Source organism: Chelmon rostratus, chromosome 10, assembly GCF_017976325.1.
Source record: "Chelmon rostratus isolate fCheRos1 chromosome 10, fCheRos1.pri, whole genome shotgun sequence".
Taxonomy (NCBI): domain Eukaryota; kingdom Metazoa; phylum Chordata; class Actinopteri; order Chaetodontiformes; family Chaetodontidae; genus Chelmon; species Chelmon rostratus.
Window position 1 is genome coordinate 13,656,620 of NC_055667.1, and position 16,482 is coordinate 13,673,101.

General features: G+C 41.2%; 2 protein-coding genes across 2 annotated transcripts; both read right to left on the reverse strand.

Annotated features, from left to right (window-relative positions):
- Positions 1 to 2,330: 2,330 nt before the first annotated feature.
- mipa (major intrinsic protein of lens fiber a) lies at positions 2,331 to 3,731 on the reverse strand. The gene is made up of 4 exons (XM_041945316.1): positions 3,372 to 3,731; positions 2,807 to 2,971; positions 2,611 to 2,691; positions 2,331 to 2,516 (listed from the first exon to the last, which is right to left on the reverse strand). The coding sequence occupies exons 1-4, from the start codon at positions 3,729 to 3,731 to the stop codon at positions 2,331 to 2,333; spliced, it is 792 nt and encodes a 263-aa protein (XP_041801250.1).
- A 3,113-nt stretch (positions 3,732 to 6,844) lies between these two features.
- ptges3a (prostaglandin E synthase 3a (cytosolic)) lies at positions 6,845 to 10,612 on the reverse strand. The gene is made up of 8 exons (XM_041945495.1): positions 10,459 to 10,612; positions 9,417 to 9,530; positions 9,103 to 9,172; positions 8,914 to 9,012; positions 8,526 to 8,615; positions 8,366 to 8,422; positions 8,196 to 8,223; positions 6,845 to 7,770 (listed from the first exon to the last, which is right to left on the reverse strand). Coding segments are annotated over exons 1-8 (462 nt in total). The 5' UTR covers positions 10,461 to 10,612; the 3' UTR covers positions 6,845 to 7,768.
- Positions 10,613 to 16,482: the final 5,870 nt, after the last annotated feature.

Below are 16,482 nucleotides of genomic sequence, written 5' to 3' on the forward strand. Positions count from 1 at the left end.
TAAAAGAAAACAGACAAAAAAAGGATTGGAAACATAAGAATTTTCTGATTTTTTTGACATATAAAAATAATAAATCAGTGGCATTGTGATTGGGAAGGTATGCCTGGTACCAAAAAGGCTGTCCATTGAATGAGAGCATATTGGTGTATAACATAATTGGCATCACTTCCATAATCCATCAGCCAAAGAGGAGACATTGCATAACTAGCATATTATATTTCCTATCCATCCAGTTTCAACAATCATGAAATGTTTTTTGATTTTTTTTTTAAAAAAGAAAACTTTACACTGTACATCACAAAGCTTTTCCATTAGAACACAAAATCTAATTTCAACTTGTCACTAAAATTTAAATTCTACTCAACCACTGCCAGGGAAATCACACTGAAAAAAAAAAAGGTTATGTAGAGGAAGCAGAAAGAGAATCAGCTTACATGCCTGGTTCAAAAACTGCTCTGGTGAAATTTGTCAAAATGCTAACTTATCTCAGCACCCCGTCCCCTTCCCTCCACCCCAGCAGCTTTAGATGTCCCCTCATTAGAGCAGAACAAGGTGGCTGCCGCGTAAACAAAGGGAGGAGGTAGGGTGATGTGAAGGAGGGATGGAAGAGAGAGGGGACACCAGGCCAATGTAGAGCTTCAACGTCAAAGTCCATTCTCTCTCCAGATCGTATGAAAATAAAGGTGTACATTTATCACCCTGTACAAACACACTAAAGATTTCAGTCGCCTCGCGGTGACCTCTCTTCTCCCAAGTGTCAGAGAGGGGCTTGTCCAATTAAACTATCTCACTCCCAAAGAGCCACCCAGCTCCGCGTAGAAAAGAGAAGGCACCAGGTGTTTGCCAACACCAGCGACAAGCCACTACACCTCATGCACTCTTTCATTTCTAACCTCCAGGTGATGTAACAAAGACCGCTCAGTCGTGTCAAACAACACAATTCAGCTAGAAAACGCTTGTTCCTCATGACAGCTCGTCAGGTTTGCTTTCTTTGTTTTTCCATGGCAGACACGCAAAAGTAAAAGCAAACCAACTATCACACACCTGTACATGAATCTGTGATCAGCGCTGCTCTAAAAGCAAAGCTCCTGTCAGAAAGTCATTTAAAATGTAACCCAATACAAATACTGTATCAGTTATCTAAAGATGTCCCACTTATAAAGCAATGGGTAACAGATTTGGTGGCAATTATACCATTTCACATGTTTGTAGCTTTGTTGAAGACTGAGCTCAGAAAAGACCAGATAGTTTTGTGTTTTGTGTTTATTTTAATATAAATATGAATGTGTGTGTGCTTCACTAGATGAGACACAAACTCTAAACTGAATGAATTTGGCTTCGACTCAAAGGCAAAAGTTGTTTTCATCTGATATAAAAAGGGGATCACTCTAAACATGGAATCTGTTGAACTTTTGCAGTATCAGTGAGGGCGTGGAAACGGTCGCATCTTTCCCTAGAATATGCTTGTATGATTAAAAAAAAAAAGAAAAAGAAAAGAAGTCATGATACAGACAAAGGATTGTGGCAATGAAAAGTGAAAAATAAAAATGATCAATTGAAACAAGCACACACGCATACACATGCACAGAGACATGCATGCAAATTCACTCTCTGTCTCTCACACGCGCGCATTCACAAACACACACACACACATACAGCTGAAAAAAAAAAAAGAATATGAGCCAAATAAATACTGGTAAAGTACAATACGTACATGTAATTTACCCAAAGTTCATGAAACAAAACGAAGGGCGAGATCACACTGGATCAAAATGGAAAAGCATGCAGAAGTCCACTGCTCTACTGTAGCTTCACTCCTAGCAGACTACGAAATAGGGAGAAAAACAGAAAGAGAGAGAGAGGGAGAGAGAGGAAGAGAGAGAGAGAGAGAGAGAGAGAGAGAGAGAGAGAGAGGCCCCTGTCCTGAGCAGTTATAGCCACCTGGTCAGCCAGGAGTGACTGACTCCCCACACCACAGGGCACAGGGTGCTTCCTTCAGTGGCAAGTCTTCTTCTAACCCTCCATCTTTGTCCTGCAGTCCAAGGGGGAGGAGGAGGTGGAGGAGGAAGGATGAGTATGGGTGAAATCAGGCGAGATGGTCAGGGCTGTGGGTGCCTCTTCACTGTAATTCAGTAGGTCCGGTTCTGGATGCAGAACAAGGATAACAAAGGTGTTTGCGATCTGTGTTAGCATGTGTGGAGGCGGGGAGGAGGTATGTGTGCAGAAATGCTGAGTGGGCTGAGGATGGACCGGGAACTGAGGGTGCAGACTGAGGGGGGAGGGAGGGGGGGGGGGTCGTGGGGTCAGAAAGCCAATCTTCTTCTCCAGGCTTATAGGGCCTGTGTCTTGAGCTCGATGGGCTCTCCCCTGGTCTCCTGCTGGCCCTCAGCCTCTGGGGGCCGGGTGCCCTTCAGCGTGGCGAGCCTCTCGGAGAGGCCGCGCATGCGAGGGAACAGCATGAAGTCATAGAGCAGAGCGCCCATGGCACCACCAATCATGGGTCCCACCCAGTACACCTGTCGTCAACAGAGAAGAGCAGAATGTGTTAGTGAGTTTGAAGATTTGTAAGAGTTCGCAGGCTGAAAGGATTTACAGATGTGATCATCTTACCCAGTGGTTGACAAAATTCCTGACCAGGACAGCAGGGGCGAAGGACCTGGCTGGGTTCATGCCTGCTCCAGTGTAGTACATCTAAGTCAAAGACAGAGAGGGTAGTTCAGGGTTAACACTGTGAAAGTGTGACATGATCCTTGTATGGACCCTTTTAGCTGTTTCAAATTTCTACATCCCCCTGGTCGGTTCTCACCCCGAGAAGATGCCCCATGAGCACAGAGAAGCCGATGGCCAGGGCAGCAGAGCCCAGGCGTCCGTTGCGCCTCTCATCGGTCACAGCAAAGATGCAGACGACAAGCTGCAGGGTGAGGAAGACCTCCATGGTGGTGGCCATGCCCAGGCTGATGCCTGGCTGCAGCTGAAGGACCAGAGGGGGGAAAGAAAGAGTGATGAAATTAATGGTGAGAGTGCAAAAAATAACATGGCTCTAAACTCTGCTAGACACAGTTAAAATGTTGAATATATAATTCAGATGCAGATTTTTTTAATACATTTGTGCACATTGTGATTTTTTTTCTTTTGAATGACCTGTTAGACTCATCAGGTTTTAGACCTTGCTTTTCAAGACAAACTGCCAATGTTTTGCATACATGCAATACTTTACTTGTACATTATTGAATTTATGGTGCATTTTCTTAATGCTAAACAGTCAGTGTGTGTGTGAAATGTAATGTAACATTTGTAATACAGGAGTCAGAGGCTGTCTGCTTGCTTGGAGTAATGGATGCAGTGTTCCAGTGACTGGCAGGTAATCTTACCGTGTTGAGTGCTAGGTTTCCCCTCATGTTGCTGGGTGTGACCCCGTAGAGCACGGCAGCACCGGCCAGCGCTCCGAGACACTGGGCCATGATGTAGAAGAAAGCACGGAACAGGGACATCTGGGAGCCAATCAGGTAGGCGAAAGTAACAGCTGGGTTGATGTGTCCTCCACTGATGTGGCCGATGGACTGGATGAGGGTGGCAGCCGCCAGCCCAAAGCAAAAGGCAACATGGAGGACATTATGGGGCCCAGTGGTCCAGCGGAGGGCTGCCCCCAGCCCAAAGAAAACAAAGAACATGGTGCCATAGAACTCGGCAAACACCGCCCGCCAGAAAGACATGGACCTGAACTCCCACATGGTGGCTAAAGGTCAAAAAAGCAACCTCTAAGAAATGGAGGGATGAAAAGTCAACAGAAAAACTAACTAACTAAAAGGAGATGCTGCTTCTCCACAATGACCACAAAAAAACCCACACAGAAAAAAAAGATGTGCCCTCAAACAGAAACTGCCTTTCTAAAGCTAAATGCAACAACACGTAAACCGCTCAACATGAAACTCGCATGCAACTGTGAACAATCTGCTGCTCTGAAGTCTGATTTCTGTCATAGAGAGCTCCTGAGTGGAGCAATACGCCAGTCTCTGTGCATCTATGTGCCAACCCCGGTGGTTGTTAGTAGAAGAACATGGATAGACAAACGTTAAGCATGTCCTGCAGACATTCAGCCTCTTTACCAGAGCAGGGGGAGCTCGGAGGCCTTTTTATAACACCCCAGGACCACAGGAGCCCTGCAGAGCCCAGGGGAGGGGCCAGCGCACAATACTACAAATCAAAACAAAATCGTTTAACCCTTCTCCTGCCTCGACCTCCCTCTGTCTGCAGGAACCCTGAATCTGAACTAATAGGTTAAAAGTTTAACAAGCGCGGACCTTGATAATCACTTATTTATGTAGAAAAGCCCTCAAATAAGTTCAAGGGGTATTTTGGAAATTGTGTCTCTTGCAGCTAGTTGAGAGTAATGCTTTGGGTCATCTTATATTTGGACAGATCTAGTACCTGAGCACCACCAACAGCCTGGTTGAAGCACTAATACAAACAAAGTGGTAGAAGATCCCGTTCATTACACCAGTGACCGAAAAGCCCCCGTGAGGAACTGCACTGAGCTTCAAACCTGAAAATAGAGAAAGCAGTGGGCATGTGGTGGGAAGCACCTGTGAGCTGCTAGAAGAGGAGCGCAGTGGGAGTTTTGCTCGGTTTCTAGTCATTTAGATGTTTTTTTGCGAGAACAGAATTCATTTCATTGCAACGTCCACCTTTCTCTCATTCACCATGATTTTGCTTTCACCGTCTCCTCCGTAGTGTACAATCAACAGTTCGCATTCACTCCAATCAAGGCTGCGATCGCCAAAGCACGAGCAATTTCTCAATTTCTCCACTTGTGCTCTGGATTGGTACAAATTAGGTTTGTGGCAGCAGAACTGATTAGGCACAGTTTTACATTGTGTGTGTGTGTGTGTGCTGGGCGGGTTTGGAGGCTCAGGTCGGATAAAGCGGTGGAAAATCCACGGTTGGCGAGGAAGAGGGGAGAGCGGGCCTGGCATTGAGCTTCTGCACTGGAGCATCATGCTGACCAGGGCAGCCAGAGGGACGGCCGCAGCCCTCTGAAAGGATTATGCTGAGCTCAATGCTTTTCTCCTTTCATGCATGGAAACAAAACGCTGGCAGTAACAGTTTCTGCTGCTTTCTATGATCTGTTTGTCTTACCATCACTGTTAAATCTATGAGCGCTCTTTTCCATGGGCCACAGTGGCTATATATATATATATATATTTTGGCCTTTGCACTCACACTCTGGGGAATTGTGCTAGAATGGCATCAGAAGAATAAACAAATATAATCATCATTTTTATGTCTCAGAACATCAGTCACTTTGGAAGCTTTTTCTGTGTTTTGCAAATATTCAGCGTGAAGTTTGCGTGTTTTTTCACCTGACCTTCAAAAAACAAAACGTGACGAACAAAATCCACTGCCATCATATAACGGGCAGTGGTGGCTGTTGCTCAGAGAAAAAAAAATTGGTAAAAATAGTGTTGATCCTGTCCTGATTCTGATTTATTAGTTTGCCAGTTGGCGCACCTCTATTGTGATGAGTATTATGTCCTTCTCATGACTCCCTCCATCAGGGGTAAGCCACCTTTTGTGGGTTTAAGCCCACAGTTTAGTTTTACAGGGGAGGGTGTTGAAAAGGTGCTTGCATTGTATTTTCCTGTTCCCTGGGTCCAGACTGCTGACACACACATAATAACATGCAGCCCCCTAAACATCTCACACTGGAGTAGAAGCTCTGGTCTGCACTCAACACACAGTGGTGAGAACCTGTACGGCAGAACACGCACAGCAAGGTCACTAATCATTTACAATGGAAACAACATAAAGGAATTTCAGGCTTCCATTTCCCTTTTTGCACTCAGTATAAAAGTCCAGCGGAGATGGGAAACCCCTGAAATGCCCTGTAATATTAGAGAGAAGTGAGAGTAGAGTGCTCTGAAACATCAGCACTACGTAGCGGTGACAAAATCACATCTCACATTTTCATAGGAACGGATTTAAGTCTGCTTTTGTACAATACTCACATTGCTTTATATGAAATTGAAAGAGCTATTAGTTGCTGTAATTGTTTCTCCTTTCAATACTGGCTTCAAAGAAACTCCTGATATGAGCAGTAAAATCAAGTGGGTATTATGCAAAGTTAGTCTTTTTAATGTGAAATTCTCTCTGTCGGTTGTTGTTGCTCCGCCGCAGCTCAGAAAGGTAACACAGAGGGAGAATTTAATTTTAACCAGATTGTAATTGGGAAAGAAAATCACTTGATTTGTCTGTTGAAGCTTCATATTACACACACATTGTAAGTGTGTGCATGCTTAGCTCAGCTGGGATCTCTTTGTGGCCAGAATGAACAATTAGTGACCAATAATTACTTCAGTGTGCATATGGACATGTCAGTGTTGTTTTTATGACAAACTATCTTGTAAATGTGTTAGAGACTGAGATCCTGCGGTGGAAAGTAACTATGAACATTTACTCAAGTACTTTTAATTAAGCACAACTTTGAGGTACCTGTACTTTGAGTTTCAATTTTTTGCCTCATTATACATCAACTTCATTACATTTCAGAGGGAAATCTTACTTGTTACTCTTCGTATCTTAGTTTCTAGTTACTTTACAAATTAAGATTAAGAATACTAAATATAATCAAATTACATTGTACTATTGTAAATTAAGATTTTACTGTTTACAAGCTAACCAGCAGTGTATAAAATAACTTCAGTAAAACATGAGCACTTCCTCCACCACATTGCCACAACAATAATGAATAACAATCCCTTCCTCAGTGTATACCATCTCTAAACTTCATTGATGAGTCAAACTTTTTGGAAGTTGAAAAAGTGATGCTTCAATACTGGGCCTCATATTCAATGGTCTGAATTTATTAGAAATGTAAACCCAAACTACCACAGCATAAGACAAATGCAAGTGTTCAACATGTGCTGAATCAAACACACAAGCCTCAAAAGCATAGTTCTAGTGAATGTAAATGACAAACATTTATAACCTGTGTTGTTTCAACTATTTAGGAAACACTACATATGATTTCTGCACTCACCTCTGGAAGAAAATATTTGTACCTGCTATAATGTGCAATGTTTGTACACTGGCATAGAGAAACAAACTTGACTATATGCAAAGATTGTACCACTCTAATACCATAATCTCAACACAAGCTGTAAGTTGCACAAGCATATCTGTTTATTTTGAATGCTGAAATGTTTAAAAAAAGGAAATTATTATTAAATATTTGCAGATGTTGGCAAACATTGGAAAACCCATTTCAAGCAGACCTCCTGCTCTTTAAATTAACAAACAAAATAAGTGCAATTTACAATACAAACATTAAAGGGGAAAATCTGTCGTTAAAAAAATCTACTGTTTTGGAAAATAGGAATTTTGAGTTATTTTTTTTCATTAGAAATCACAATGTTCAATACAGTCTAACATAAAAAAAAAGAGCGAGAAGGTGTAAGACATCAGCACATCCCATTACAGTCATTGAAGTCAATGAATAAAAACGTTTTCATTTGAACAGAATTGTCCATGCAGAACAGAACAGCAAAGCACAGCACTGTATGTCTCTATGGATGTCTCTGTGCATGTCTGTATCCAACAGTCACTCCCTGTCACTCCCTTGAGGGGTTTCGCTTTGGAAACTGCGTAGAGAGATGAGGTTTCCTCTCCAACATGGCCGCCAACTCATGTCTAGTCTCTCTTCAACCGACTTATAACTCGCTTTGTTTACTACTGAGATGGCCTCCATATTCATCTACTCAAGATTGGACATTTCTGGAAGACAGACAACATTAAAAATGTGATACGTGTGAGCATGTAATCAGTTCAGAGTCTCATCATTAGCCAAAAATAATAACAAAAACAAATGCACGGAAAAAATAAAGGTACTTTATTGGAAATTGGATCAAAGTGATGACACATTTCCAAACTAATACCTTAACATACTCATTTGTGATTTTAATTCTTAAATAGAATAAAATTCTCCTTCAGCAACAGAAATATACAATTAAGCCCTTCGTACAATAATATCATAATCACCATACTACTTATGAAAATGTCATTTTTCCAAAATATTTTCTAGCATACTTAACAGAACCTAACATGAGTCATGTTTGTGGGCACTGTCTTCTTCTGTCTGTCAAGCCATGGCATCTAGAGACTACCCACTACAAAACAGCTTTTTTAAGAATAGTACTTACATTCATCATCACTGTCTGCAGAATCATGCTGCAAAAACGAAACAAGAAAAATATTCATTCACTGCTTTACCTGGTAAATTCCACTTGACTAGACGTTCTCCACACAAAAAATCTTTGTAATGAAGGATATGAAGCACACAAGAAGTACTAGATGTATTAAAAAAACACACCTCATCATCTGCAGCATCTGAATCAGGTAAATCCTCTCCTCCCATGTTGTTCATCATCTGGAGAAGTGCACAGAAGACACAATCAACACTACAGTATATCACCAGATATATTATATACTATACTCAAACTTTAGGCACTGTGCATGTTCAACACACTTACCTCTGAGAATTTGTCAAAACGTGACAGGTCCTCATCTGAGTCATCTTCCCAGTCTTTCCAGTTACTGAAATCCACACTCAGCCAGTTGTTCTAAGAGAAAAGATATGTTTAAGTAAGACAATATTTAACATGTAATCAGTTTACTTCAGCTGTTTTTTTTTTCCAATACTGACACTTACTGATGTTGATATTTAAGACTATGTGGTCAGATGCAGGTTTAATTAATATGTAGGTGAAATAAATGAGCCAACAGCTTCCCAGGATATATTTTCAAACTGATGTCACTTGAACTGTCAGTATCTGGTTTGCAACAATCTACACCTGCACTGCCAAGTGATTAATATCTGTGGATTGTCAAGTTTTTATATTTTTTAAGAATTAAAGTTACCTTTGTCTTATCTTTGGTAAGTCGTGGCCATGATTTCCCAGCTTCTGCTTTTCGTAAACAACACAACACAGACCTGTCAGTGCGTCTGTGTTTGGATCCCTGCATAGAACAGAGAGCATTTGATGACGACGTTGAAGGAATATAAACACATGGTAGTGCTGCAACTACGACTACGAGTGACACACATACTTTTGGGTCAATCTCCCCGAACAGGTCCACTGTATTCTGGTGTTTGATATTATCGGTTCCACTGAGACAGCTGTAAGGTGAAAAGAGGTTACAATAAGTCCTTCACAACTGCAAACAATGACTGAAAACCAGTAAATTATTTGTGCTCTTATCATTCTGTCCCGACACTATCCCACAGATCCTCTTCTATCAAAAAGCATCTTAAGGATAATCTTTTAAGACGATTCTGGGAGATGGAACCTTGGTCAGTTTGCCCGAAGGATAATAAAATTCTCAGGACTATTACCATTTAACATGCTGTTAATGCAATTTACCTGAAATGAATTTTGGACGTGTCAAAATTCACTTGGACATCTTTACTGTCTTCCACGCAGAACTCTACAAAAACAGAGTCCCGTCTGTCATACCACTTAGCTGTTGCAAGGTGCCTGATGACAAAGAGCAGAAAGAAGGAATAAATGATTTTAATTTAATCCACGCTTCATTCTAATCTGACATGGTAATTATTCAAGATTGATAATATTAGTTGGGCATATTATTTTCCCAGGGGAGCTTATTCTGCTCTGGTGGTCCACATGTATATGATGCAGAACATTTAAGGTCACATCTAATTCGTGCTGACAAATACTTTACTCATTCACTCCAGATTAGCATTAGAGCCTCGGAAATACTACTTTCACTTCTTTATCGAGTTAACTAAAACCTTTTGTCAGGAAAACAACAACAACAAAAAAAAAACTACTCCCTTTCACCAAAATGGTGCACCTGCTTGCATCATGTTACAAATGATACACATACCAGAGCACCGATTAGATTATCATACTGAGAAAGAGACGGGTAATGAAACATTCATAGTAATTTGTGTGTGAACCACAGTGAGGTGATACATATCTGACTAGATTAGCAGCCTGTGTTACGAGTATCGCTGTCAAGCGTGTGTAAATTGGCGTTAGCTAACCTTGGCTAAAGTGAAATCTTGCGCGCTAATCATGACACCATGCTTTTTCAGTGCTAACATTAACGTTACCCTCGTCGTATTGGTTGACATTAGCTTGCTAGCTAGGGATAACTGCGCTGGTGTGACAAATCTAGCATGAAGTTTATCATTTTATGAGACGTGGTGGTGTCAAATTAAATAACGCTGAAGAAAAGTTAGCTGTCGGGGGATTTAACGATGTGCTGTGCCTTTTAGTTTTGACAGCCGTTAACTATGACTGCACCGCTGAGGCTAACTCGCGTGCATGCTTAGCTCAGTTAGCTAATGTTAGCTGGATGATCCGCAGTATACCACACTAGCAAGACTCTTAGCTAGTTAGCTACGAGCGCTAACGACTACATAATAAACCCAGGACTTACATCTCCACTGTTTTAGCAATTAAACTCCCTCTTCGGACCACAATATTGATTATAGTGCTACCTAGCTGTAGTGCCGGACAAACACAGACTGAAACCTAAACCGTCAACTCTAACGTTTGCAACAGATGTACTGTGTGTCCAAACATCGCGTGTTTTCCTTGTTCTCTCGTGACGTAAGGTGTCACATGCCCGCCAGTTAAAAGCTTGGGCACGGGTGCTCTGCAGACCCCAGCCGCTAGAGACAATTCTAGAATGAGTGTACCCAGCGCTCAAGAGCAGCACAAGAGCGCCACCAACAGAGGAGCTCCGTAATAGGCAGTGTGAAACACACTACCTGATGATACAGAAAGTCATGACCTGATCAACTGTGTTCTGAAGTATGGGAATTTTTATTTTTAATTATGGTAAAAGTGTGGGAGAAATATTCAGTTTCCTTTCTTAGGCTCAGTAAAAGTAGCAATATTCAAAGCCTTGCATTGAACATGTAAAAAAGTATTATATATGTAGACTATTAAAGTATTATTAGTAAAGTAAACTAAGTATCTGCAGAACAATGACCCTTGTGTGTGTTATTATCATATATTATTGCATCATTATGCAGAAGTAGCATTTTGCTGTAAGTCAATACCGTTAAAAAAATAAAGCACAATATTTGCCTCTGAATTTAGTGGAGTAAAAGCACAAGTGGGATGAAATGGAAACATATAAATGCAGGTCCAAATTAAACTTAAAGATGCCCTGTGAATTTTCACCTGTGACCCTGTAGACTTGCCAGCGCTCTTACACTCTCAAACACAAAGTCATTCTTATGCCTTGTTCCTTCAGTCGGTTAAGACAGGTCGGTGGACGTATAATTCGAGAAAAGTGTCTCATACCAGAGAGGTTGCTATGTAGTGACTACTGCTGAGACTAGTGGAACCAGATGCACAGCGATGGTGGTTGGACAACTGAGCGGGCTGTGCTGTTCAGATCAAGTTGCCTATCCAACCACTTTGTAAATACAAACCACAGAACCCAGTGAAAAACACAATTTAACTCAAAAAACCTAAGTTTTATGTTTTGAATTTCACTACATTGTATGACTGTTGCCTTAATTGTGTCACAAATATATGTTTTGTATTTCCACAAAAGTCTAAGATAAGACCTTTTTGATCCAAAGACAGAAAACATTTTTAAGGAAATTTTTATTTCTTTATTTAAAAGTCAAAAAGTCACAACTGCAATTAAAGATTCAGGTAAGAATTTAATACTGGCTTCACATCAAGGGCAGCGTGCTGATGTTGCAGACTCCTCTCTGACAGCAGCTGGTGGCAGGTCATCCCTTTGCACGCACAGCCTGAGGTACGCATTTGCTGCAGCTGGACAGGTAGCATGAGCAGCAGTTTTTCTTGCTGGTGGTGCAGGAGCAGTTTGAGTATGTGCAGGTCTCGTCTTAAAGCCAGCACTATGGTCCATTTTTCAATTGGTGTTGTCTTCATTGACAGAGTTTGAAGCTGATGTTTCTTTTGGTTGGGTCAGTATTGAGAATATGAGTTTCACAAGTGATTAATGATGTGTGCTCCATTTATTACCATACAAAACAGGCACAAATGAAAAGATAGTTCTTTTATTGCTCCTCCTAACCCCGGCCTCCATTAAGAAATCTTGGTCTGCGGCATTAATGAGAAAAAAAGAGGAAGCAGAAATAGGTAATTAGTATACCCTTGTGAGCAGTCAGTGGTTTGTTCATGTTTAACAGGAGCACGCTCTGCTCCCACACCACCAATCAACACACACACACACACACACACACACACACACACACACCTCACAAAGGACATTGTTGCAGTACTCCTTAGCCATAACTGTGAAATTCTACAATTCTATTTTATCCATTTTATCTTCATTTTCTTCCAACTACAATTGTCTTTTATAATTGTGTATCAAACTATTGAGTAAATACATGTTTAACTTTTGTGCTGCACTCTGAGGTTAAACCAAATATCTATAGTTGTAATTCTGAAAATATGTTGTTCCAGAGGTGCAGAGGTTACAGAACTTGGTGTATTTTCCGCGGCACAGATGCTACCTAATGAACATAGAAATAACAAAGGAATATTATAGGAATACTTCAGGCAGCGGTGTGTCTCTACGATACTCTCACTCTTCTGTGACCACATGTTGCTACATGTCACTTTGACAAGTGGTTTGACGGTGATTGTACCCTATAGAGTATATGGGATACAATATATAAAAGAAGTGCGTATTTGTAGTGTATAGTTTAGATAATATTATAGATCTAAGATGAACCTGATATAAGTGCAGGACTGAGTGAAAAAGGCATAATTAAAAATCTGTCTGCTCCTTCAGCGCCAAGGACAGCGTCATGGATTTATTATGCAGCACGATGAGGCTACTGATATTTCAGAGCCATGGTCAGGGCCATAGACTCCAACTTGCAATAGCCTCGGTCAGATAAAGGATCAATGAGTCAGGCAGACTAGACTAACATATTCAACTAGACAACCCCTCTGCCCCTGCACTCTCCCTGCAACTAGGGGACAGAGGGGGGCAGCAAGTTAACAACAGGCATGAATTTTGGTCATTTTGCTCACCTCTCATCCCTCCTCAAATCTCCTGCTGTTTGTGAGATCTCCATTGCAATGTGACCCAGCTGAACAGGCAGGACACCAACTGCTGCTGATTTGGAAAATGTACTTTGACAGTATCATGTGCATTTCTGCATATGGAAATGATGAAAAAGACACAAGACTCTGGCTTGCGGTTATTTTCTCAATAGAGACGAGCAAGGATGCAGTGGTGGAAGCCAAAGCATCTCCCTTCACAGCTTGCTCCTCAGCCATCTTATTAACAGCTGTCTCTTTAGCATTGCTCTCAGGCATAATATCAGAGCTTGGCCCTCAGTCTAGATCCTCATAGGAATGGATGCTGTCAGATGCACCTGCTGCCACTGTGTTTGACTTCCAACATTTTCCTTAGTGGACCAAAGCACTCAAGCAGTAGAAAATGACATAGAAACTGACAGATGACTTTAAAAACAAAGATGGGGTGCTCTAGCCGCTGTCACTTTGGGAGCGGCTTCAAGCAGTTGGACTTGGACAAGAGAGGAAATAGGCTGAGAAGCAGTGTCACCAGTCTGAGGCTTGGCAGCTGTCGATAGAGCAAGTGGAACAATTGCACGAAGGCTGGGAAAGACAAAGCAGCACCATCAAATGAATGGGGAATATTCATTGTGGATTGAGCCACAGATGACACGGATGATAACTCTGACAGAATAACAATGCCAGGCAGTTTCTGAGTGTGTGGGACATGACATGACATTACATGGAGATGTCAGGGAGGATGAGTAGAAAACATTTGAAAGGAAAGGTCTTTGAATCAGATAGTGGCACATCATACATGCTTGGTGCAGATGAGGGCTTAGTAGATGGGTATATCTTACTGGTGACAAATAATCCTTATTTGTGCCAGACAGATTCCTTTAAAAGACCAGAAGGGAAATAAAACAGAGGCCTTATGGAGGCGACTGGACACAAGGAGGGAGGGAGGGAGGGAGGGAAGGCACTTTGGAAATGAGAGGCTGGAGGTAGTTGACAGACATGAGTTTTAATTGGCCAGATGAAGGGATGTAGTCAGAGTACACAGTATATCTGCTCAGTCCCAATTTTAGATCATTTTTAGGAGGACGGGGCATGGAGCCCAGACGAGAGCAAAAGACAAATTTTCAAACTGATACAGGCCTGAGCATTACCTGTAGGATAATACTTTAAGACAGGGTCCACACAGCAAGTCAGCTATGGATATTGAACTGCTGTGAAACCAAACCAGCAGCATCAAGCTCGAAACCTTTTCAGAAAATATGTACATTATCTACCTTATAGTGCTACATTTCTCCAGATGGGTGCACAGAATTACAGTGTGACACGATGTAATTATGTTATTGTCATCGAAAGATTCTGCCTGTACCTTAAAGCCACTGAAGACAGAAGCAGCTTTACAATGAACTAGTCTCATGAATTAGTCATCATTAAAGAAAAGAAAGACATTGTGCGATCGAATTACCCCCAGGAGCTTTCTGCAGCTGCAGTGTGATTTGAATGGGGGATCAACAATAGCTTGCTGTGCTGCTGTTCTTGTCTAGTCACTCTGGCAGATAATAAGCCATAATTTGGATCCATTATTGTCATCTTAAAACTTAATTTCCTTCTTCAGTGTGGTCTAGTTGACAAAGGTTTGCCTACTGGCCTGATTGTAATGATGCAATTTGTTTGTCAAGCATATGTTTGGACTCCGGCTGTGGTATAGAAACAGTGTCTGTAGCTTCGGATGGCATAACTGTAAAGAAGAAAAGAAAAGACTGGACTAAACTGACTTTACACTTTACATTGCGGTGATACACGTAATGTTTGCGTAAGTTATTGTATGTAGCAGATAGTCTAGGATGATTTTGTTCACGTGCTTGCATTGGTTGTAAATTATGTAACGTATAATGAGCTTTTAAAAAGCAAACAAACCAGAAAATGCACCCTAAAATAGAGTTTATATTATTTCTATATCTATTCTAATACTTTGCAACTCTGTACAAGGTTTAATCTGAGACATATTTAATTCAAACAGCAAAGAGGCAAGACAGTGATGATGCCAGCCAGACACAAATCCTGGAGCTGCTCCATATATCATGACTAATTGAACAGCCCTTAAGACACTATAAGCGCAGCCATGGGGGGCTTTACTGGGATATGACTTCACTCTCTGCTTCATAGCTGAATGATCCACTGACATGTAACACTCATTTGATGTAAATGTAAAAAAATCAATGACCCTACAGAGTCAGGCTGATATGAGACTTTCTGGCTCCAGAAAGACTCATATGGAGCCCATTTACACCTGGTATTAAAATGTGATCGGGATACAGATTCCATTTAAAAAACAGGTGAAAATGGGGTCATGAGTTTGTGCCTGTATTCTGACTTTACAGTCCAACATTAATAAAAGATCTATGTAAAATATGTTTTAAGGTGGACTTTCCCTCTAAAGTGGAAGATATACTAACCTCAAGTGAACTCATATAACAGTAAATTAGGACTTTTATTGTGACTGACTTTGGTGATCCCCTGACTTTGAGTTTAAGCAAATGTTGATTTGGGCCCACTGATTTACATAACATAAACGGATATGGCTGTGTTTTGCAGCTGCAGAGGTAATTGGAAAATGACTCAGAAACCTCAGCAGTTTTTATCTAATGTTTATACCATGATGAGTAAGACCACCAGATATTTCCAGAGGTTAGCTGAGGGAGTCGAACCAAGTGCCAGGTTTTGATTAAATTTCAATAAAGAAACAATATAATCACGGTATGATGCGTTTTTGGAAACTGTGTGAAATATATTGTGTGATGTTGCTGGTCTAAGCTCCTCAGGCAGGGTGATCCAAAGTCTATGAGCCCTGACAGCCAGGGCCAACTGTCACATCGGCTAATCCTGAATCTAACCAAAACCCAAAAATGATGTGGAAACAGATTATACTGTGGTTTCAGTGAAAGCCTTCTGCACTAGCTGCAGACTGGAGAGGGATTTCTAACTTTTCTGATGCCTTGTGTCAGCAATGATTTTTTATAGTAAGAGGGAAAATTGATTGACCCTTTTCACTTCTTTTTATTAAAACCTAATATAAGCATTACAAGAAACTGTTGATTTCAGCAGGCTTAATAATGGTTGACCCACTACAGGGGTTGATATGAATCAGGCTTAGGAAGTTCTTCGGAAGGTTTTTAAATTCATTTGTAGGTGTTTATGGTGCTGAGACATATTGTCAGTTTTAGACTTTATGTCTGTATGTATGTTTATGTCATGTGAGGTCACTTTGATAGAGCAACTGTCTGGTTTCTGGGAACTGTTTCATATGGACAGCCCACCCCAATGGATTTGTGCCCACCCTGATTTTGTTTTCAAACTGTTCTCCTTATTATATGCTCCTTTCAAAATGGAGAAGGCTGCATTCCTGTCTTAAAATAACCCCGGTTGC

Excerpts from the sequence above, each read along its gene's own strand:
- mipa (XM_041945316.1), bottom strand. The coding sequence starts at position 3,731 with ATGTGGGAGTTCAGGTCCATGTCTTTCTGGCGGGCGGTGTTTGCCGAG. Across the intron at positions 2,972-3,371 it reads GAAACCTAGCACTCAACACG|CTGCAGCCAGGCATCAGCCT; the intron begins GTAAGATTACCT and ends CTGGTCCTTCAG. Across the intron at positions 2,692-2,806 it reads TCATGGGGCATCTTCTCGGG|ATGTACTACACTGGAGCAGG; the intron begins GTGAGAACCGAC and ends TCTTTGACTTAG.
- ptges3a (XM_041945495.1), bottom strand. Across the intron at positions 9,173-9,416 it reads ACGTCCAAAATTCATTTCAG|CTGTCTCAGTGGAACCGATA; the intron begins GTAAATTGCATT and ends TTCACCTTACAG. Across the intron at positions 8,423-8,525 it reads GTTTTGACAAATTCTCAGAG|ATGATGAACAACATGGGAGG; the intron begins GTAAGTGTGTTG and ends GCACTTCTCCAG.